The sequence below is a fragment of the Chiroxiphia lanceolata genome, chromosome 17 (genome assembly GCF_009829145.1).
Source record: "Chiroxiphia lanceolata isolate bChiLan1 chromosome 17, bChiLan1.pri, whole genome shotgun sequence".
Classification (NCBI taxonomy): domain Eukaryota; kingdom Metazoa; phylum Chordata; class Aves; order Passeriformes; family Pipridae; genus Chiroxiphia; species Chiroxiphia lanceolata.
The window spans coordinates 1,428,223-1,450,088 of record NC_045653.1 but is presented as its reverse complement, the minus strand read 5'-3'; the positions used below and the strand labels follow the sequence as shown (position 1 = coordinate 1,450,088).

Here is a 21,866-nt window from a genome sequence, read left to right as displayed (position 1 = left end):
CTCCATCCTTTTGGAGTGTCCTGAGCAACCTGATGTAGTTTTGAGATTAGCCCTGCTTGAAGCAGAGAGGTAAATTTGGTGGCTTCCAGCCATGCCTTTCAATCTGTGTTTTTCCATAATTCTTTAGCGTTGCCAAACAGACAGAATTTTAGTTCCTAGAACTTAGGACCAAATTGCAGTTACTTCTTGTGGCAACTCTGAGCCATAACAAGGTATTCAGCTCATAAAATTCTCTTCTTCTGTCACCAAATTCCCTTCTAAAAACCGAAATCTTTTAATATTGAGATCTTTCATGAGGGAGGACTAGTGATGCTTATAGGTACATAAAAAGATAGCTGGCAGTATTTTTTGCCAGATGTTCAATCCTTTTGAAGAATCCCCTCTGCTTCTTATGTATTTTTTTTAAGTCCCGAATGTACAAGGTTTCTGTGAGCACTCACTAGATTAATCCTATAAACATGGAACATATGTTAGGATATCTAACAGATTCCCTAATATTAAGGGGGATGTGTAAGTAAGTTGGTTTTTTTTTTTCACCTGGTCAAATAGTTCTTTGTTATCAAAGAATTCCAGGTGTTTCCCATCACTTTGGAAACATTGCTGGCTGAACATTCTTTATCCTGTTTGATTTGTTTAATTACAATTGTGTTGTTTTATGTGGAGGGAGAGAGCTAAGAGGAATGCAAAGTATCCAGCTGTTGCTTCCTTTTTGTCTTTGAGATTAGTGTTGATATGCACTTTTCCAGGTTGATTCTCTATTATCTGCTTGCACTCCCCTTCCCTGACTTGTCCAGGTGCAGTGCCTGCTTGCTGGGAGGAAATGCAGCTTCCCTTAACCCCTGTACCTTCACCCAGCATGTTGCCAGAACTTGGTAACCTTTTCTCCTTGATTAATTCTTTTTCTTCTGCATTTTACCTTGCTTTCTGCCTCATTTCTTTCTTATTTAACTGCTTTTTCTCATATTCATTTTCTATGGAAATACTGAGGCCAGCAAAGACAACCTTTAAAATAATACCAATATCAATAATATGAGTATAATGAGTAACTCACGACACAGAACCCATATAATCTTTGTGTTGTTTGGCTGTTAAATACATTTTTAATTTTCTTTCTCTGATTTCTCAGGTACAGAACATCTCCACATCTAAAGAGTTTTGTTCTAACAAATGACATTTTGAATCCATCATTGTTTTTCAGGCTTCTGACACTGTTGTTGAAAACGAGCATCAGCATTTTTCAGAGTGAAAAACAGAACTGCCTTGAAGTTACTCGTGTGTCCTTTAATGCAGAAGACATGTTATCTGAAAGACTTTCATAGGGATGTTGGAAGTCAAGTGGGGCGTAAATTGTATTAAAATTTCAATTTATTCTCTCAAGCCTTTTTTATGATACATCACCAGGTCATACTGTTGCTCAGTACTTTGTTCAGTGAAGACCAGTTCAGTGTTTAGTCTCCAGGTCATACCTGCTTATCACTGGTTGCATCCTGTGACTGCTTAGAGAGACTTGACCCCATGAGCCAGAGTCCTCTCAAATCATTTGCTAATGCTGACCCCAGTCTGAGCAAACACACAGACACGTGGTTTCAAGAGAGGCAGCCACAGCAAAAAGAAATCAAATCAGGCAGCTTAAATCAGCAAGTTTGAGATTATAGCCCTGTCATGTCAACCCAAAGGTGAGGAGAGGAAGCCCATCAGCACACGGCGAAGATTTCTGACTTCATGTTCCTCCTCTTCACCCTTGGACAGCATCTCTGTAAGTAGTGCTTTCTTTTGGTGTGTTTGCTGTCATTTTACAAACACAGAAATGGCTTTACAGTAGTGCTGTGCTAGTGCAGGCTAGATTTTAAAGTTTGGCAGTTTGACAGTGCTAGTTATTGATTATAGCTGAAAGAGTCATCTGCAAATTCCACTTTCAAAGCAGTGTACTTGTAAATACACCTGATATTCACAATGTTCTATAAAAAAAATATTACCCGTTTCATGTCAGTAGTTGTTCAATACACAAAGTATGAATATATTTTTATAAGTATTTGGAATCCTATTGATTTTTGTATAATCAAAGTATTTTCCTTCTTTCCACACAGAACGAGATACTCTGGGATTCATAGGAAGGAGTCAGAAAGAATCAAAATGATGTGTCATTCCCTTAAAAAGGAAGAAAAAAAACCCCTAACTGTGAAAAAAACAGGTCATGAGAATCAAGGTGAGCCAAAAAGTCACTTTTTGCCACTTTTCTTTATAAGGCAGAAACACATGATGTGAAACAAACCAAAATGCAGCAGTGTCTTTAGTAAACTTGCTGCCTTCCACTTGCTGAAGGGAGGAGGAGTAAAATAACAGGCCTTCAGGAAGGAGAAAAAAAAGAAAACGAGATGAATCATTGAAAAAAGTTTGCTGGTCATTGCAGGCAGAGGTGGATTGTAGCATCAGCAGGGAAGTGACACCCAGTACTCTGGATTTTGACACACACAAGCAGCAAAAGTTGTTTAAATTATCTTTTCTTTTCTCTCCTGATTCTGAAGAAGAGCTCAGGATTTGAAGACAGTTTGACTTCTCTGCCCAGATCCACCCAGAATACCACTTTGAGGGGGAGGTCTCTTACAGCCCAGCTCTCTCGTGTCTCAGTCCTGCTCAGTCTTTACAGCCCCATCAGGAACCTTCCATGTCAGGGGAGGACAAAGACAGAAAATCTCCTGTCCTAGGTAGAGAACACCCTCTTTGTGGCACAGAGCTGCTCTCACAGCTTCCAGAGCAGTACTTTCTCTGTTGCCAGTACCAGGAGTTAAATATCATTTCAGACTGATTGGTAGGAAAGAATCCCAAATAGCACAAACTGGTTTGTATTCACACTGCCTGTACCAGGACCTGAGGTTTTTTAGTTTCCTTCCAGTTGTTCCACAGCTGGGTTAAAACTGAATTCTGTCTGTAGACCCTGCTGTATTTAAATAGTTTTAAAATATAAACAATAGCTTCTTTTCAAGACTGATGGAATGAAAGTCATATGTACATTTTTCATGTTTTTATGAGTTTTTCTCATGTCTTTGCTGCTTTAACATCTGTTTTACCAAATTCTATACTAGTATAGGCAAATAGAAATTTTCATTTTGGGATTAGTAGTTCTTTGATATGGAATCATTTAGGGAATTGCAACCTACACTTGTGAAAGATAAGGGTAAATTTTTCATCAGAACACTCATGTTCCACTGACTGTCAGGCTGCTGAGCCAGCTGAAGTGTCACGACTGCCCCTCTCTCTGGCTGCCCACTCTGCCAGTTTTGGCCTCACCATTCCAGACAGTTAGTTTATATTTTTACTCTGAATTTCTACAGGAGATTGTCCTCATGGTGCCATCTGTGCACATCAGAGAAAGCACAGCTTGCACCATTAGTGAGGTGTATAGCCCAGCTACCACCCTGGTTTGCACGTGGCCTTTTGAGGACAATAAGGCAAATTATCTTTCGTGATGGTTGGTAACATAATGCAGTTCTTTGACCTTCTGCAGTCACTTGGTCTTGTGGAGATGGTTTAATGTGGCTGTGGTACAATTGCTGTTAAGACTGCAGGTTATCACTCCTTCTTTCTCCAGTGAAGCTGTTCAGTCACTCTTCAGAGTTTTCATTAATTCCTTAGGATGCATCATGTTCATTGCTACGCTTAAAACAATAATTGCTTCTGAACAAAATGACACCTGTATTTCTTTTTAAACACGTATTTTCTTCCTTTCTAGGTAAAGAAGCTGCTTTCCGCTGAACTCCAGAATTCCACAGAACAGCATGATCCCTTCTTCAGGGCCTTCAGAGCATCCAGAAGCTTTCCTTGAGCAGAGCATGTTTTGGAGGTGAATGGAGGAGCAGACACAAATCACATGTTCTTCTGTTGGACAGGTCAGACCCACCAGGTCTGAAGATGCCAAAACCAAGGCATAGCTTAGAGTAGCCCTAAAGCTTCTTTAAGTTGTGCTTGGAAAACAGTTGTCTCTACATGGCTGTTGGAGTGGAAGGAGTCATTTTAGTGTGTTTAAAGCATGTTTAGTTCACACCATCTTTTCTGTAATTACCAAGGCATGCTATTGTCACACACAACCATCTGATTTCTTCAGTATCACTCTTACTTCAATAAAATTTCAAAATACAACCTTTATATGTCTTCTTAATTATGTTTGAGTAAACTGCAATAAGTAGATGTGTTGGCACAGTGATACAGTTCATAAAGTATAAAATTTACATGACAAAGAGCAGAGATTCACAGGTGCTTTTCTCTTATTAATCAGATATCCAAGATTATTTTGTACTTCTTTTGTCTTAGAAGCTGTGTCCTGGATTCACACTCCCCTGTGCCAGGTGCTCTCCAGAGCACACACTCCTTACAGCTCCATGTACAGCTCAGGGATAAATGCCGATGGTAATAAGTGATATCACAGCACTGCCATAATAGCTGTGACCTGTTCCTGTGAGCTGGCAGGCAGTTCTGTGAGTGGCTTAGCCAAATATATAAAACATTTTGATATGGATTTTCACAGTACAATGAATGAAACTATACAAAAAGGCTTCACAAAGAATAACCTGTGTCAAAATGTCTGTTACCCGACTGAACAGCCATTTGTTCTGGATGAAGATCCAGTAGTCATGAGGGATGGAGTATGTGAGTAGAAGGAAGATCATACATAACTCAGTTTATCTGTGACTCTGGCATTCTCTGTGTTGTTGCAATAAAGCCATGTGTTTCTTAACTCTGCAGGGAAAGGTAGAATATTACAAACAATTTGAGAGTTCTTTACCAAAGAGCTGGATTTGATGTGGGATGGGCTTGGGAGGAGGCTTCTTCCTTCTGAGAACAGAAGAGTGAGGGGATGAAACAGTGGTGAGAAATTTTTGACCAGGGCAGGGAGCAGAAGAAGCGGGAGCTGTATCTGCCACTGCCATTCTACTGCCTTTCAGCAAAGGCAGATGAGAAGCAACCACTGCATTGAGAACCAAGGCATTTGTAGAGAGCCAAGAGGAGCTTCTTGTCCTGCTTCTTGTGGAGGTCAGTTCATTTCCTAGAAATTCTCTTGAGCTCTACTTCATCTGCTGCAGCCACTGCCCCCAGCACATCACTGCTGCAGTTTGGGTGGCCTCCTGGCCATGGAGGAGGATAGCTTTTCCACTCCAGTGTTGACCTGCCCTCTGTGGCTGTGCTGGAACTGGGAAGGTTCATTTCCTAGTAAGGTCTTACCTCTAGATGCAAGGAAGTTCCCCAGCCAACATTTTCCGTGCTCTATGGCATCTTCACACACCTCTGCCAGTCAAAATGGTGATTTAAAACTGGACAGAAGCAGCTGTTTTTCACATCTGTCTGTATTTCCAGGTACAGGTGTTTGATAAGGATAGCTGGGAAAAGGGGTGTTTCTGTGGAAGAGCTGGTTGGAATGACCAGCAGGGATGTTGAGGTACTTCCTCAGGAATGAGCCTTCATCTTTCTGGGCTTGCTGATCATCTCAGAACTCTTCCTGGTGTCTCACTGATGATCAAGGAGCCAACAAAGACAGATGATGTGCTAGACCTGATGCTTGAAGAACTAATGGGTATTGTGAAGATCAGTAGCATCCTTGGCTGCAGTAACCATGAGATGGAGGAGTTCGGGCTGTGTGTCAGGGGGGTTGATATGAGGTCAATACTGTTTAATATCTTCATGAAATTGTATCAGTGATGCAGCAGAGTGCACATTTAGCAGGTTTGAAGATGATAGGAAACGTGGAGGAGTGGTTGATAGACTGCCCAGTGATGCTGTTGTTGGGAGGCTGGAGGAATGGGCCTTCCCCGGGTTGAAGGCAAGCAAAGAGAAGTGCACAACCCTGCACCTGGGCTTTGCTCATGGCCCACAGACTGGGAAGAGCTTTGCAGAGAAGGACCTGGGGGGTCCTGGTTGACACCAAATTTAACATGAGTCAGCAATGTGTCCGTGCAGCACAGAAGGCCAACAGCACCCAGGGCTGCCTTGGGAAGAGCATTGCCAGCAGGTCAAGCAAAATGATCCTTCCTTTTTACTCAGCACGTCTGGAGTACGAGGCTTCCCAGTACAAGAAACTTGATATTTAAAACCTGACAGGACAATCTGCTTTACCTGACCTTGCTTGAGCTGGGGGGTTGGACTGGACAATCTCCAGAGGTGCCTTCCAGCCTAAACCATCCTGTGAGCCTGTGGGATTCATTTTCCAGCTGTAAAGTGGAACTGATGTTTGTTTTGGGCTGAAACAAGTGATTGAAAGCTATTTGAAACTAATTGAACTTAAGATAGTGTCTGATCTCATGCTCCTGATAAAGGTTTAGCACATGGAGGCAAATGACTTACACAGATTTATATGTAGGTTTACATAGAGATGAGTTCCAGACATTTGCACTGCAAATACTGCAGATACTTCAGCAAGGAGGAAAATACCACCAAATTGGTGAGGGAAAATGTGGCACAGGCACAGCCCATGAGTCCATGGTAAACGATGAGGAGAGTCTCATGAAAGTCAGCTCTGTACTGAGTGACCTTTACCATGGACTTCCACGTGTGAGTAGTTGTGGGCACAGTGATTTCATGAGTATTTAAGTGATACAGGAGAGTAAGTCCGTTCAATTTGTAACAGGACTTCGAGTCTCTGAATCCCATTTGGAAACTGGGGGCATCTTCTAAGCTTGAGTGTTTTTGAAAACCCGTGAAGAGTGATCAGTCCTCCAAACTTTACCATAAAACCACTTAATGCATTTTATACTACACTGTTGGACATTTTATTGACTTGTTCTGCACACATCAGATTTTTCAGCAACAGGTGAGAAAAATTACTAAGTCTCCATTTGGATTTCCTGAATACATAAATTCTGGAATTTTACATCCGTATATGGCTAAATTTTAGCCTGCACATGGTTTTGGATACTTTCATTTGAACAAATTTATTTGAAGTGCATTTGTATATTTTAACGTGTCTTGCGCGTTCAGATTCTTTCACCCTCCAACTCAAATGTTTGGTGTGGTATGTGTGGCCAGGGGAGCACTGCTTGGTGCTGACTTCAGGTATCTTGAGATGCTGCCAAAGCTCCCTGCTGTGAAGACTCGCAGACCCCTCAACTTGTGTTGTCACATTTTTATGGATAAAAGTGGAGAAATAACTATTTAAAAAGTGGAGATGGTTCTCCATGAGTCTCTGTTGCAACTCCTGTCCCAGGGACAGCTCAATTCTGTGCACAGAACTGAGCTTTGGTACCTCAGGTTCAGTTTGGGGATGTGGGGAATGGAGAAATGTTGTTTAGAGATTCTGCAGAGGAGCCACTGAGCTGCCACTGACAACTGTCTTCCCCTGTGTCTGATTGCAAGTGCTCTTGGTTTGTGCCTTGCCAAAGGAAACAAAACCAGAGGAGCCTGAATTCAGGCTGAATTGTGGGCTCAGACTTTTTATTGGCATCAGGAGGCTCTTAGCCTTGTTGGCTGTGTCTTCATCCCTCACACGGCATTGCCTGTGTCACCTCCCATGTCAAGGTGCCCTCACGGAGTAGGACATCCAGGGACCACACTAGATCAAGGAGATGGGGGTCCCAGATCCATGGACTGAAGAGGAATGTATACCTGTAGAGTTGAAGGTACCCCTACTTCCCTGCTCTCCTTCCAGCTTCTGCACCAGAGAGGGCTCCTCTTCCTGTCAGAACTGTGTCCCTTCTTTCCTCCTTCCTCCTGTCCCCACCACTGGGATCCAACCCAACCTTTCCCTGTGTGGCTCTGCCTCCTGCAGGATGGGGTACCTGTGCTCAGCTCTCCCTGCAGACACGGCAGTGCCAGGGGTCCAGCTGAGTACAAGCGTGTTGAGGGGCCTGTGCTGGGACAGTGGGACAGTGAGTGTTATCCCTATCTTCTCTGCCCTCCCTCCTGCCTTGCCAGGTGCCTTACAGATCTCCCCCAGGATTTATTGGTCCAGGTCAGATCAGAGCACAGCACCAGAGGACCCAGAAGGGGCACAAAGCACCCATTGATTATCAACCCCTGTTGATTATCAGACTGGCCATGCTCTCACCTCTCCTGGCAGCACCCAGGTGAGGAACCAGTGGTATCAGTGATGATTTTGTTGGCCGTTTTCTGTAAACTCTATACCGAAGAGTCTACAGTCAGTATCCTTTCACTCCAGGCCTGCCTGTTTTATCTGATCATGGGTGCTCAAGGGCACATTCTGTGACAATGACTGATCCGGGCAGACTTTTGGGACTGAAACCATCTCCAGGAGCTGACCCTGGCACTGTGACCTGCTTGTGCAGTCAGAGAGCAAAGCATTTGCTTATTGCTTTAGGAGTAAGAGGGCCTGGGCTTGGCTCAGGCTGTGGCTGTGCACTAACCTGGCTGTCCTTCCTCCCGCAGGGAACGATCTCTTCCTGGTCGCGGTCCACGAGCTGGGGCACGCGCTGGGGCTGGAGCACTCCAACGATCCCAGTGCTATCATGGCTCCTTTCTACCAGTACATGGAGACACACAACTTCAAACTGCCCCAGGATGACCTCCAAGGAATTCAGAAAATCTATGGTGAGCAACCCTGTCCGCTCCTCTATTTGCACCAACCTGGAGTCTTGGGAGTATTTTACAATTAGTCCCCAGAATTCCTGCAGCTGGTGGGCTGGATTTCCTGCCATAGCTGAGGGGGGAGCTGTTTAAAGCTCTTGATCCAGGACTAAGTACCAGATGACTGTCCCAGTGGTGGTATCCTTGCACAAGTCAGGATAACCAAATCTCTGTGATCCCACTGCTGCTCTGTACCTCACGGAGTCCCCACATCAAGGAGCACCAAAAAGGGAAAAACAGACTATTATTGAACCCAAGGTTTGTCCATTAGGAACAACCAGTGCAAAAAAAGGGAAAGAATGCAAAGAGCATGGAACATCAAGGAAAGGTAAAAAGTATTTATGCACTCTTTTTTTTCTCATTATATAGAAAGTAGGGATAAAAGGTTTGGATCTGCTTAGGGAACACTTTGCTTCTTTTAATCTCCAGCTGAACATGTACAGCATGTGCCACAAAGATCAAGGAAAAGAAAGCAAAGGAGACAAAGAGATTATGGGAGGCAACCAAAGGGCTGGAGATGATGTAGTGCCATCTGGTGCGATACCAGGGTGTGAGGACAGGGACTTGCAGAGAATTATTGGTGGAAGGAGACTCTGGGAGCAGAGGGAAATCCAGCTTTTAGGAGCCACAGTCAAGGGCAGACTGAAACTAATGGCTACAGTCTGTGACAGCCTGTGAAAAACAGGTTTTGTCAAACATCCCTGATTTCATTCTTTGGGAAAGTACCAGTTTGACAGAGAGGTTACTTAATAAATGTAGGATAGAGCAGCTGTGCAGCATTTGCAGTTGCTGGACAGCTGGAGTCAAATAGTAGCTCCCAGAAGCACTGGAGCAGATATTATATGAATTAGACATGAAAAAATACTTCTAAGGTGGTTGTCAGTGGGAAGGCTAGTGTTTCTAAGGGATTGATGTTGGGGTCAGTGGCAGGCCTGACACAAGTCAACATTTGCATCAGTGATCTGTGAGTGAATGTGAAATTACTTCTAATAGAATTTATACCAAGACTTGTAAGACTAAAGCAGTGCAGCAAGACTTTAGAGATCTAAACTGTATCTCAGCTGTTTGAGTTGGATTTGGTGTTTATTTTTTGTGACTGGAGAGAAACTCAAGCTTCATTTGTTCAAGTGTAGATGTCTAGAGAAGAGAAGTCTCTTCCTGGGCTGGTTTCTGTGGCTCTTGTCTGGGCAATGGGGAAAAACAGGCGCTTGTTGAGGGCAGTGGAACCTTGTTGTGAGGCAGATACCCAAAGTCCAACATGTAAAATAACACGGTTTGAAACACACCCAGGGGACAAAGCTCTTCCCATGGATGCAGCTGAAGATTTCTCCTCGTTGCTCATTCCCAGGATGAAGTTGCTTGGCAGTTGTCCTATGGTGTCATTTAATTATGAATACTTTAACATGGTATATATTCAGATACCTAGGATAACAGAGAGTCTGGAGGGTTATGAAATAAAGTGCTGGGGTAAATGTTAAACTTTCATTAAATAATACACATAAGTGTTAAATTTTGAAAGCTGCTAAAATGTCATTGTGCTGTTTCTGTTTTGAAATGTTCATTTAGTTCCTGTGAACTTGGACTAATCAGAAAGAAAACCCCGTAATTTTTCGCTGGCAGTGAAAGTGCAATCAAGAAAAAATTACTAGTTTCTGTGGTTTCAGATACATTTTTTGAAAGGGAGCAGATAAAGAACTGACAGCCAGGCTGCTTCACTTTTGAGGTTCAAGCCAAGATCAGCTAAGCTGGGACCAGCAGTCCCCAAAATGGGGCTCCTGGGACCAGGGGTAGGGGTGGAGGTGCCAGATAAGGCTGGTCAGGGCCATTAAAACCTGGAGGGGGCTGGGGATGGTGTTGGGGGTTGTAGAGATAACTTGTCCTGTGGGCAGAAGGAGCAGCTTCTGCAGCCAGAACTTTGCTTCCTGTGGTAGAGATTTTGGTCCTTAGTACAGAGTTACACTCCAAAAAATAAAGCTGAGTTTAAAATTAGGTTTTGCTCTTATGGATCACAAAGAAATTGTGGAAAATGCAGGTGATGTTTCACCCTGGAACTGGAGATGGGAGAACATAACCCTTCATCTGATCTTCTTCCAGCTGAGAAGGGTCTGCTGAGATATCCTTCTTCTAGCTTTAGCAGGAACATTCAACTAATATATTTTATTTCCACAGTGCCTTGCTCTTTGACATTCTCTACCATACAGCAGCATGTGCTCGGTACATATTATTTAGTAATCTACTATGCAATATCAGTCATAGAACCACTGACTTACCTGTAGCATCCTTTTTAAAAAGTAAATTCAATTAAAACTTCAAATTTTTCATTCCACTGAAGTTGCTAGAACAAAGAACAGAGGGTCTGCTAAAGCTAAAGTCCATTTTGTCTCCTTCTTTTGAAAATGATGCATTTAAAATGTATTTTATGTTGTATCTGTAATTATCCATTAGAAAAGAAATATGTCTAGATCTGTCTTATAATGATTTGTTGAGTTTTTAAGTTATTTTCTGCTGGATTTATTTGAAAAATCACCTAAAGAGACAGTAGGGGATGTGAACTCTTGTTTGTGCTTCAAGCTGATTAGTATAAGGTCAGTGTTTAAAATGTTATTTCCACTTTTGAGCTACTGAGGACGAGGCCATAAGCTCTCTCTGTGAGAGAACAGGTTGTAAGACAAGTCAGCAATATTCCCATCTCCTGAGAGGTGCTTCCTGTAGCATGTTCCTTGACAAAATAAGGAAATATCAGGACTGTTCTTTACATGTGTTTTTCAGAAGGGTATCTCCCTCTGTACTTACGTGCCCGTGTCCTAAGCGACATGTCCAGGAAGGAATGAAACTGGAAATAATGCCAGTATGTAGGTCCCCTGGATGTCTGTTGAGTTGCCTCTTACCTCTGGTCGTGCTGAAGTCAGAGCTGCAGGGGCTGGACTGCAGGTGGAGAGAGGACGCTCAGCCCTGGCTGTCACACAGCCTGACCTGCTCATCCTGCAGCAGGCTCTCCTGCCCTGACAGGAGGGTGCAGCCAGCTGGGGGTCAGTCTCCTCTCCCGGGTAACAAGTGACAGGATGAGAGGAAACGGCCTCATGTTGTGCCAGGGGAGGTTTACATTGGATATTAGGGGAAATTTCTTCACGGCAGAGGTGGTCAGCCACTGGAACTGGTGGAGTCACCGGCCCTGGAAATGTTAAAAAAACATGTGGATGTGGCACTTGAGGACATGGTTTAGTGGTGAACATGGTGTTGGGATAATGGTTGAACTCGATGGTCTTAAAGGTCTTTTCCAACAATAATGATTGTGTGATTCCATGATTCTTCACGTCCTGCTCTAAGTACTGGTTTGCAGTGGGGTGGTGAAGCAGCCTCTCATCTGGGAGTGACTCTCCTGACACTGTTCCTGGGGGGCAGATGTGCAGGGGAAACTCATGTCCACATGTCTGGTTAACCAGGCCATTACCTTCAGGCCCTTTCAAAGCCTAAGGGAAGGTCTCCTAATCACTCCTAATCACCAGATGATTTAGCCTGGAAACAATCTCAAGGATCTGGGTCATCCCAAATCTCACTGAGGATGTGCCAGCCTCACACATCTTTTGTGCAGCTCAAGAGGAGAGCTCCCAGTCAGTGGACATGGTGCATCCCATGTGGGCTGAGGTCCAGGGCAGTCATGAAACCACACCAGCCCCTGGCCAAGGAGCTGGGCAACACCAGCTCTGACAGCCTGGGACTAGCAGGGCACAGGGTGTGTGAGCAAACAGCACCTTCATAACCTCCCTCCCCTTTTCCCAATGGCAACCCACAGGGATCCTTGTGACCTACAGAGCCCTGTAACCTCCATGTGTGTGTGAGATGGCTTGTGAGGGAACAGCAGAAAGACTGGTGGAGCATCTCTGTGTGGTGACACTGCTTTGTGAGTGGGACCACCAGAGCAAGCTTTGCTGTTGTGGAAGGACCTGGAAACATGAAGTGTAGGACTGATCTCTGACAATGTCCTCTTGGACATGGAGAGGGAATAGAGTAACATCCAAGACCTCATCTACAGAAGTTGCAAGATCTGGGACTTCTGGATCCGTGCCCCATGTCGCTGTGCTCCAGGAGGAGAGGGGGGAGGAAAATGCTTGGCACTGGAGCTGGAGGGATGTGCCCTGGTACCACATCTCTGGCACGCTGCAGAGATACAAGGCCTCCTCTCTGTGTTGCATCACTCCATTTGCACCTTTCCTGCTGTCTGGAGGCTCTGTTGGACCCAGCAGGAAACACCAGACTCCACGTCTGGTGCACCCACAGAGCCTCACCTGCCCTGTGCCAGGTCTTCATTCCCATTCCTCTGAAAAACAGGGAGGGAGTAACTGCATGGGTCCCTGTGCTACCCTTGGGCTCCATGTGACACCTGGAGGACTCTGCCAAAGGAGAGGCTGAGAGGGAGCCCATCTCTCTTGGGAGGTTTCTCAGCTGGTGGAGAAGACTGCTGTGTGTTATGGCTGGGCAGGAAATACTTGTCCCATCCCACAGATCTTTCTGAGTATAGAAAAATGTTCTGGTTTGCAGTGGAGCAGATGTCAGGCTTCTGGAAGTTTTTCCGGAGGGGAACTGGGCTGCAAGCACGACAGCTGACTCATCTTGCAGAGCCCCAACCTCTCATCATTTGGCTGCCTAAGTCTGGGAATTTTGGGCCCAGTTTTCTGGTACCCAAAGCAGAGGACCCAAGGTGAATCACCTCATTCCAGAACATTCCCTTTGGCTTAGAGCAAGGATTTCAGCTATGGCTGCTTGTCTCCAGGTGAATGCTCTATCAGAGGAGAATGTCTCTGTGAGAAGGGCTCGAGAAACCCTTCCTGGCACCTGGTGATGGTCATGGGGGCCTCAACTGCCCACTTGCTGGATGTGCTGTGGGTGCTGGGCTTGTTCTGCAGCTGCACTGTGTGTGCAGGGACCCAGAGTAACTGAGACAGCTCACTCACTCCACTGCTGAAGGCTAAGCCCAGGAGTGCAAAGTGCTGATGAGTTTGTTAAGTGAGCGAGGGAAATGAGTCCTTCCTGAGCTTGGAGTACCATGGACAGTCTGTTATCCCTGAGGTAGCTTGTTGGCAGCTCTCTCATATAATATGAACAGGGACCTCTCTGCACTGCCCTGGTGTCTGTAGAGCAGCTAGGTGGGTTTCTCTCACTCTCCCTGGCTCATTTGGATCATCTCTTATGATCTGAGACTGAGGAGCTTTGCCTGTGCACCTGGACAGCAGGTTCAGTCCCCCAGAAACACACAGGCAACTCAGCTTTTTACAGCCAGAAACCTCCTGTGTGTTTTTTGAGGCATAACTGTAGGCTGGATGATAGTTTTGTTCTTGGAGTGAATATTAAGAAGATAAAGGCTGGCCTTGTGTTCACAAGCGGTTGGTTCTCTCCCCTGAGCTGACCCAAGGCTCCTGTGTGCTGGCAGGCTCGGGGAGCTGCTGGCTGTGACACACCGAGCCTCACAAGGTGCTGAGCCTCCAGGCAGGTGCTGTGCAGTTGAGGGAACACTCTGTCAATAGCCAGGAGGACAGTACAATTATCTTTTGTCCTCAACTATCGACACAGTGGCTCCTAAATGCCTCCTCTCTCTGTGTTATCTTCACAGGTCACCTTGGTATTCAGATGGTCTGCGACAGAGGAAGCATGAAGGGAGGAGGCAAAGTGCCAGTGGCGGGAGTCACACTCTGAAGGTGATCTGCTGTGACCCAAAAGCTTTCTGACATTCTTTGCCTTGGTTCTGATAGAGAGGAAGAAAGTCTTCTTCTCCACGCAGTGTCTGTAAAGTCCCAGAAAGTTGCTTCCCTCTGGAATGATAAAGTTTCCAGCTCCAGGAGGTTTCTTACCTGCTTCCTGTGTGGAAGTGGCTGCAATATCCAGTCCCAGGGGTGGGTTTGTCTCCAGTGCTGGGGTCACACATGGTAATTAGGTGACTGGGTTCAGGCCTAATCGCAGACTCGTGCAATAACCTCTCTCACTTAGTTTTTTTTCTCAATGAGATTTTTTTCCTCTGACTGCTTCTCTGGAGTTACTTGGAAGTGAAATGGCAGAGGCTGTGATTTGTGTGCGATGCTGCCCAGTCAGTTATGTCAGAGGGGGGTGTGACCAGGCCCTGTAATAATTACCACGGTGCCAGCATCTTTGTTCCCATGTTCATCTCTGCTGTTAATAATAAAACTGTTACATCCTGCCTTGAGCTGCTTTGAAGGCAGGTTACTGTGATGAGATTCTGGAAACAGGAATGACTGGTGAACTAATGGACCCTAATGGATAGGGTCTGTTTGTTCTGCTTTCATGCCAGGCTGTGCTCTGCACTGCCTTAGGTCCTAGGAGGGAACATCTTTCTCCACCAAGGGACAGGCTGTGCTTCTGCTTTCCACTGCCCTAACTGTACACCACATTCTGCCTGCACAGGGCTTGGCCCCGAGGATTCCCATGTTGTCTGTGTGCTCCTCTGCTGTTTGCATGTGCACAGCTGTAGGATGATCTCCTGCCTTTATCCACACTCAGTGACAAAGTGAAGGGAGCAATTAAAAATGTGTAAGCATTAAATCCTCTCATGTGTAAGCACGAGAGGAAATAAGCCTTTAATCAGAATACATTAGAGGCCCAGAACATATAAAAACAAGAAAAGAAGCAAAATATAGCAAGGAAGCATCTATGTCTGGCAGGGACATATAGTAAGAGGAATATTTCACAGAATCACAGAATATGCTGAGTTGGAAGGGACCCACAAGGACTATCAAGTTCAGCTCCTGGCTCTGCACAGGCCCATCCCCAGGAGTCACACCCAGTGTGACTGGATCCCAGAGGATCATCCAAACACTTCTTGAGCTCTGGCAGCCTTGGGGCTGTGCCCACTGCCCTGGGGAGCCTGGTCAGTGCCCAACCAGCCTCTGGGGGAAGAACCTTTCCCTGAGATCCAACCTGACCCTGCCCTGACACAGCTCCAGCCATTCCCTGGCTGCTGTCCCTGGTCCCCCCAGAGCAGAGCTCAGTCCCTGCCCCTCCTCTACCCCTGCCCAGAAAGCTGAAACTGCAGTGAGGTCTCCCCTCAGTCTCCTCTTCTCCAGCTGAACACACCAAGTGCCCTCAGTGTCCTCACACACCTTTCTCTCAAGGCCCTTCCCCGTCTTCGTTTCCTTTGGATGGTCTCTGATGGCTTCAGATCCTCCTTATGCTGTTGTGGTGCCCCAAACTGCCCCAGTATTGCAGGTGAGGCCGCACCAGGACAGAGCAGAGCAGGAAGTGAAATATTTGAAGTGAAATGACAAAGTCTGCATTCAGGCAAGTTGCAGACCAGCTGCAGTGTGTGTGGAAGCCGTGCCAGGGCCAGGCCCCTCCTCCAGAGCAGTTTGCAGTGCTGGTTTGGCCATGGCCAGCAGTGAGTATGTACAGGGCCCGGCCTTCCTTGTTGGGCCTGACTGCTCTATCAGATGTTTCCACCAATGCACATCCCTGGTTCATGTGAATCCTTGCTGCTGGTCACCATCCTGACCACGGTGTACAAGTGCTTCTGCTTGGCAGCTCTCTGTGTGCTGTTTCAGTGGCATCTTAGAGCTAATTAAAACTTTACATTGGTCCCCTGCATAGCAGGTGCCCTTAGAGCCTTCCTCTTTTCTACAGGAGACTCTGACAAGCCTTGGGGACTGAAGATGAATGTGAGAGCTGTACAGGACAGGGCAGGCTGTAACTGGGTACACGAGTGGGCCTCACTTGTGCAGAGACAGTGAATCTTTAGTAACTCCACTCATGCAGGAGAGGTTACATTTCCAGCATATGAACATAATACTGCAGTCTCTATTCTGCACCTTACTGTCAGATTCTCTCTTTGTGACCTAGCAGATGTATTCATCAATTTTCTTTAGATACTACTCCTGTCTCACCCTTTTTTTTTTTAAATAGAGGGAGAAAGGATTAATGTCGTGTCTCCATCTTACTGCTCATGGTCCTCTCTGTAAAACTCTATTCTTGCTTTCTTCTCCTCTCAAATTGGGGAGGTTTTGGCTTGTTATTTTTGGAAGTCCAGAACTGCCATTGATTTGAGTATCTCCATCTGTTTGCTGTGCCTGAGAAACAGAACCACCCCAGCTTCATTCCCCTTAGAACTCTGTGCTCTCCAGCGAGCAGTTTGAGTACAGTGACTTCTTGGATCCCTCCCAGACAGTTCCTTGGACAGAGGGGTGCCTCTCAGCACTGCAGAGTGCACAGCTTTCCCTGCTCAAGGGCAACAGGGCCCTTGGAGTCCTCCTTACAAACCCTGCTGTGAACCTGCTGCCTCTCACCACACAGGGATCAGCGCTGGAGCTGGTGGCACTGTTCTGCAAACTAACAAATAGCTGCCGGATGAAATTATTCCTCTGTATCAGTTAAACTGACCACCACAGAGGCTTTTCTGAGCCATCTGTGGCAGCAGAAATGCATCTCTGGTTTGGTCAGTGCACAGCAGTGTTGGCCTTTTGCAAAGGGGAGGGAACGAAGAACTACAGCTCCCTTCTGTTTCTGTAGCAATGTGCTATAGCTGATGCTTGTGTCAGCCTGTTGGCAGGGGAATCCGATCCTGTAGGACAGGCATTCGAGATTTTCCAGTGTTATTTACCAAACACATCCCCTCAAAGCCATGGGGAAAGCAGCACAAGAGTGAAGGGGTCACGCTGTTGTTTAAGGAGAGACTGCAGTGTTCAGTAAATCGCTGATTCTTGTCCTCTTGCTTAGGTCCCAACTTGCTTATCTTTCCCTAATGTAAGAATTTCCTATCTTCACCAAGCCTGTAAATTGTTGGCTTTCAGACTTCATTTACTCAGTTACTGTCACTGGCACCAAGTGCCATATTTGGCAGCCAAAACAGGTTGCTAACTTCCTGCTCCTTTAGTTCCCCAAAGCAGGAGCTGAATGCTGCTCCCACCTCCCATCTGAACAACCCAGAACCCGGGCTTTCCCAATTGCCAGCCTTTCCTCTGCAGCTTGTCCCACCTGTCAGTCCTGCATCCATGAGCTTTCCAGATGCACCAGATGTCCAGCTGTAAGGTCCTGTGGCTGTGTGAGCAAACAACAATAACAAGAATAATACTAGCACATCTGCAGATAAATGTATACAAGTGTCTCTGGAGATACATTTTGAGGTAAAAATGAGTCAAACATCAGTGAACATGCTGGGAAAACATTGGAGCTAAAATCTGAGATGACCTCTAGGGGAGAGAATGAACATTTTAAGGTAAGCTGAGGCAACCAGTAGTGGACAGGTGGGGAAAGTTTTGGAGTTAAATCTGTAGCAGAGAGAATGAAAATATCAAGGTGAACTTAGGTAATCAGTAGTGGACAGTTTGGGAAAATATTGGGGGTAAAATCTGAGGTAATGTGTAGAGGAGAGAAAGAATGTATTGAGGTAAACTGAGGTAACTAGTAGTGGACAGTTAGGGAAAATTTAGGGATAAACTTGAGGTTTTACCTCAAGGTTAAGGTTTTACATTACATTATATTCCATACAATGGAATATCTAGGGATGCTGTTAAGTAAATAGGATGCTGAGGACTTGACATCCACTTGGTATAGATTTTGGGGAAGGAGGTGGTTTTGTGGATGGATCAGCTCTTACTCTGCCCTGTGGTGCCTGTTTGCAGCTACAGCATCCTGGATGTGCTCCATAAATGCATCTTTGGATTTAGTTTGGTCCAAAAAGGATGCATTTCATGAACTCATGTGTGACTCAAAGCACAGCAATTGCAAAGGACAGGGCATTTCTCCAAAAGCACCTCCTTTGGTGCACCCCAGATCATTTGCAGTAGCAATATCAGAGTTTGGGAATTTTATGGTCTGCTAAGTTACTGAATGGGCACTGACCAGCTAAGAATGGAAAGGATGAGCAATACACAGTATCAGTATAGCATTTTTATTCATTTCATGTAGACAGCTTTCCAAGGGTAATTATCAACTGAGAATCCTCATCTAAAGCAATATTTGATGTCTTTTATTAAAGCTCTGGAATAAAGTAAATGAAAATAGTTGCTAATAAAAATTGCACATGGCACAAAATATCACACTGTGAGGACAAGTTACCTTGAAGAAATATAAAGATCCATTAGAAAAGCTTTAGAAAAGTGGTCTGTCTAAAGATCTTAAAACCAAAAGCCGTTGCAGCACCAGACCAAAGGAACTGCTCTATAAATAGCAATTCTCATTAAGGAGAATGTTAAAAGCATCTCCATGAAGATCTATAAATGATTAAATGTTGAGACACTAGAGATAAGAAAAAGAACGATGAAGCTAAAGCTGCACAAACTGAGGCAAGGGGTAGGACACAGACTTTAGCAGTGACAGGGGTTAATCATTGACACAGTTTGCTGTGCATTATAGAGGATTTTCTACACTTGAAATTTGGAAAATGTGCTGTATCTGCCCCAGAAACTCTGGGCTCATTGCAGGAATCACAGGTGAAGGTTTCTGGCCTGGCACTACAGGAAGTGGGACTGTATCATCCAAGTGGTACTTTCTGAACATAAAATCCATGAAACCCGCACACAAGATTCTCACTGTTACATCCTTATTAACAATTAATAGAATGGGTTTCTCCGATGACTTCTTTGTCACTGGCTGTGAGAATTTTCACTAACCCAGTCACCCTTCCAGGATGTGTTAAGCACTCATTCGTTCTAGGAACCCTTTGAAAATGGAATGTTTAAGAGCTAACTTACCATGAGGACTTGGGCACCTAACCATCATTTGAGGCACATAGTTAAAAATGTTTATGTACAAAAGTCCTCTTCTAACCCCACAGGTGTGTGGCCTCCGTGGGTATCTCAGTCCTTCCTTATACATCCCTTCCCTGGCTATGAGCAATCACACACCTTGGGGTAACCCTTGCTGTGAGGATGAGCTTTGTCCAGGGCAGGTGTGCAGCAACCCCAGCTGGGCTGTGTTAAACTCCCAGACTCTGAAACAGCACCTGTGACAGCCAGACCCAGTTCTGCCCACACCTGGGGGTTTGTCCTGCAGGGTCGGAGTGAGGTTGAAACCCTGATCCCTGCAAATAAACAATCCTCAGATATAAAACTCACCAAAATCCCTGGCTTCTGTTTATTGCCTTCTCTGAGAAGCAACAAGAAATTGGTGACTCTCTGAATGAGATTTGGTCCAGACTTTATCACTGTTAATGAAATTGTCCTCTGGCAGAGGCAGTTTAAGAGCAGACCTCTGCTCCAGTCTCACTCACTTGTAATTTTATAGCCCTGTCCATTCCTGCAGCCTTTAAAATCCAGAGCTGAGCTGGGGAAGAATTGAAAGGGAGATCTGTGCTGGGAGGGCATCACTTTAATGAGAGCAAGGTCCCTTGTCACAGCTGTGTGTCAGGGAACTCTGAAAGCACTGACTGGTGACTGAACTGTAATAAAGTAATTGCTTTCTAATTTCTAAACTCCCTGCAGTTCCCCTTCAGTGTAGCATTGATTTTCTGGTTTTGCATTGGGTTTGGGGGGGGGGGGAGTGTGTTGCCTTTTTTATGGTTTACTAAACATTTCTTTTCAAGGCTTATCACCTTTCATTTCAGTTGGGAACATGACTGGTGTGGTTCCTCCTTCCATTTAGCTCCAGCCTCCTTGGGAAGACCTACAAAAACATTGTGTCTCTTCTTCAGTTCTTATCACTCATCTGTTTTGGGACATCTTTCACGTGTGGATGCATCTCGTTCTGCTCCCCATTTCTAGGGAATGAGCTCTGCCTCAGGAGTGTGTAAATCCCTGGCAATGCTGTCCAGTCACCCTGGTGCCTTTTAAAGCTTACAAGGGAAGCACAGAAAAGCCAAACTTGTCCACTTTGCTGAATATTTTCCTTTTCACTTCTAGGTCCTCCCATTGAGCCCCTGGAGCCAACCAGGCCTTTACCAACTCTTCCTGTTCGCAGAATTCACTCGACTTCGGAAAGGAAACACGAGAGACAGCCACGACCCCCCAGCCCTCCTCTGGGTGACAGGCCAGCTCTCCCTGGCTCCAAACCGAACATCTGTGATGGCAACTTCAACACTGTGGCTCTCTTTAGAGGAGAAATGTTTGTTTTCAAGGTACTTGAAAACTTACCCGTGAGTCTCCCTTTAATTTTATCGCTGGAAAAGGTGAATAGAAGTATTTGGTAGTGAGATCTGAAATGTCTGTGAAAATAGCTCTGTTCCTCTGAGGCTGATGAGTGAGCAATATTAGAAGGAAATGTAAGCAGTTTGGCTCTGTAATATTTGGAATCTGTGCCTGATGGGATTCACAAAATGCCTGGGCAGCCTTGTTCAGAAGTCAAGTGACACAGAGGGGGCACTGTGGAATTGTGGAGATTGCCCAGGGAAAGCCTCCAGCACCTCCTGTGCCCACCCTCAATCCACCTGCAGACCACCTCCAAAACAGCTCAATCCATCCACAGACCACCTCAAAAATCTGCCTCAGACCAGCTCAATCCACCTAAAAAACCAGCTCAATCCACCTCAAAACCATCTCAGTCCACTCACAGACCACTTTAAAAATCCACCCAGTTCAAAATGTGAACTGGGTGCACTGGCAGAGAATTCAGGCACCATCCAGCCTGAGAGAAGCCACCTGTAAAGCCATAAAGTAATGCCAGTACCTACCCACAATTAATCACAGAATCCTGGAGTGGTTTGGGCTGGGAGGGACCTTACAGACCATCTCATTCCACCCCCTGCCATGGGCAGGGACACCTTCAACTGGATCAGGTCGCTCCAAGCCCCATCCCAGCTGTCCTGGAACACTTCTAAGGATGGGGCAGCCACAGCTTCTCTGGGCAGCAAGCCTCGTTGTCTTGAAGGTGACCTGCATGGAACCAGGGCTTCAGGAGTGCTCAGCCTGCCTGAAGCCCCTGGGTTGTTTGAGTCAACCTTCCTTGTAAACTACAGCTGGGGAGGAAGGAGAGGCATTGCTCATTAACCTGTTAGAATGCCTTGAATATGGACATCCATGGTCCCATTCCCAAAATACCAGTAGCTTTCACTGTGTCCAGTGGGTATGAATGTGGAGAGGGATATATTGAAGGTCATTAAATGGACAAACCACATCAGTTGCAGAAAATTCTTGAACTGAAACTAGTTGAAGGCTGGGACAGTGTCTGGGAGAAGACTCACAGGTTCTGTCCTGCTTGTTAAAGCATCCACTGCAGCTTTAACTAATGATCTCATATCTGAAGGGATATTTAATAACTCTTTGGTGCCTTTAGACCTTATGTGTTTCACACAGTCACCAGGTACTGGTCAGGCTGTCCTGGGCTCAGAGAGCTGAGCACCACCTGCACCAGGACAAGTGTGACAC

General features: G+C 45.6%; 1 protein-coding gene across 2 annotated transcripts in view; it reads left to right on the top strand.

Annotated features, from left to right (window-relative positions):
* Positions 1–21,866, top strand: part of MMP24 (matrix metallopeptidase 24) — a 47,493-nt gene that overhangs the window by 19,182 nt on the left and 6,445 nt on the right. For both annotated transcript variants that reach the window (XM_032704991.1, XM_032704990.1), the window contains exons 5-6: positions 8,371–8,532; positions 20,406–20,620. In XM_032704991.1, coding sequence (XP_032560882.1) covers positions 8,371–8,532; positions 20,406–20,620 — 377 coding nt within the window. The remainder of the gene's footprint in view (positions 1–8,370; positions 8,533–20,405; positions 20,621–21,866) is intronic.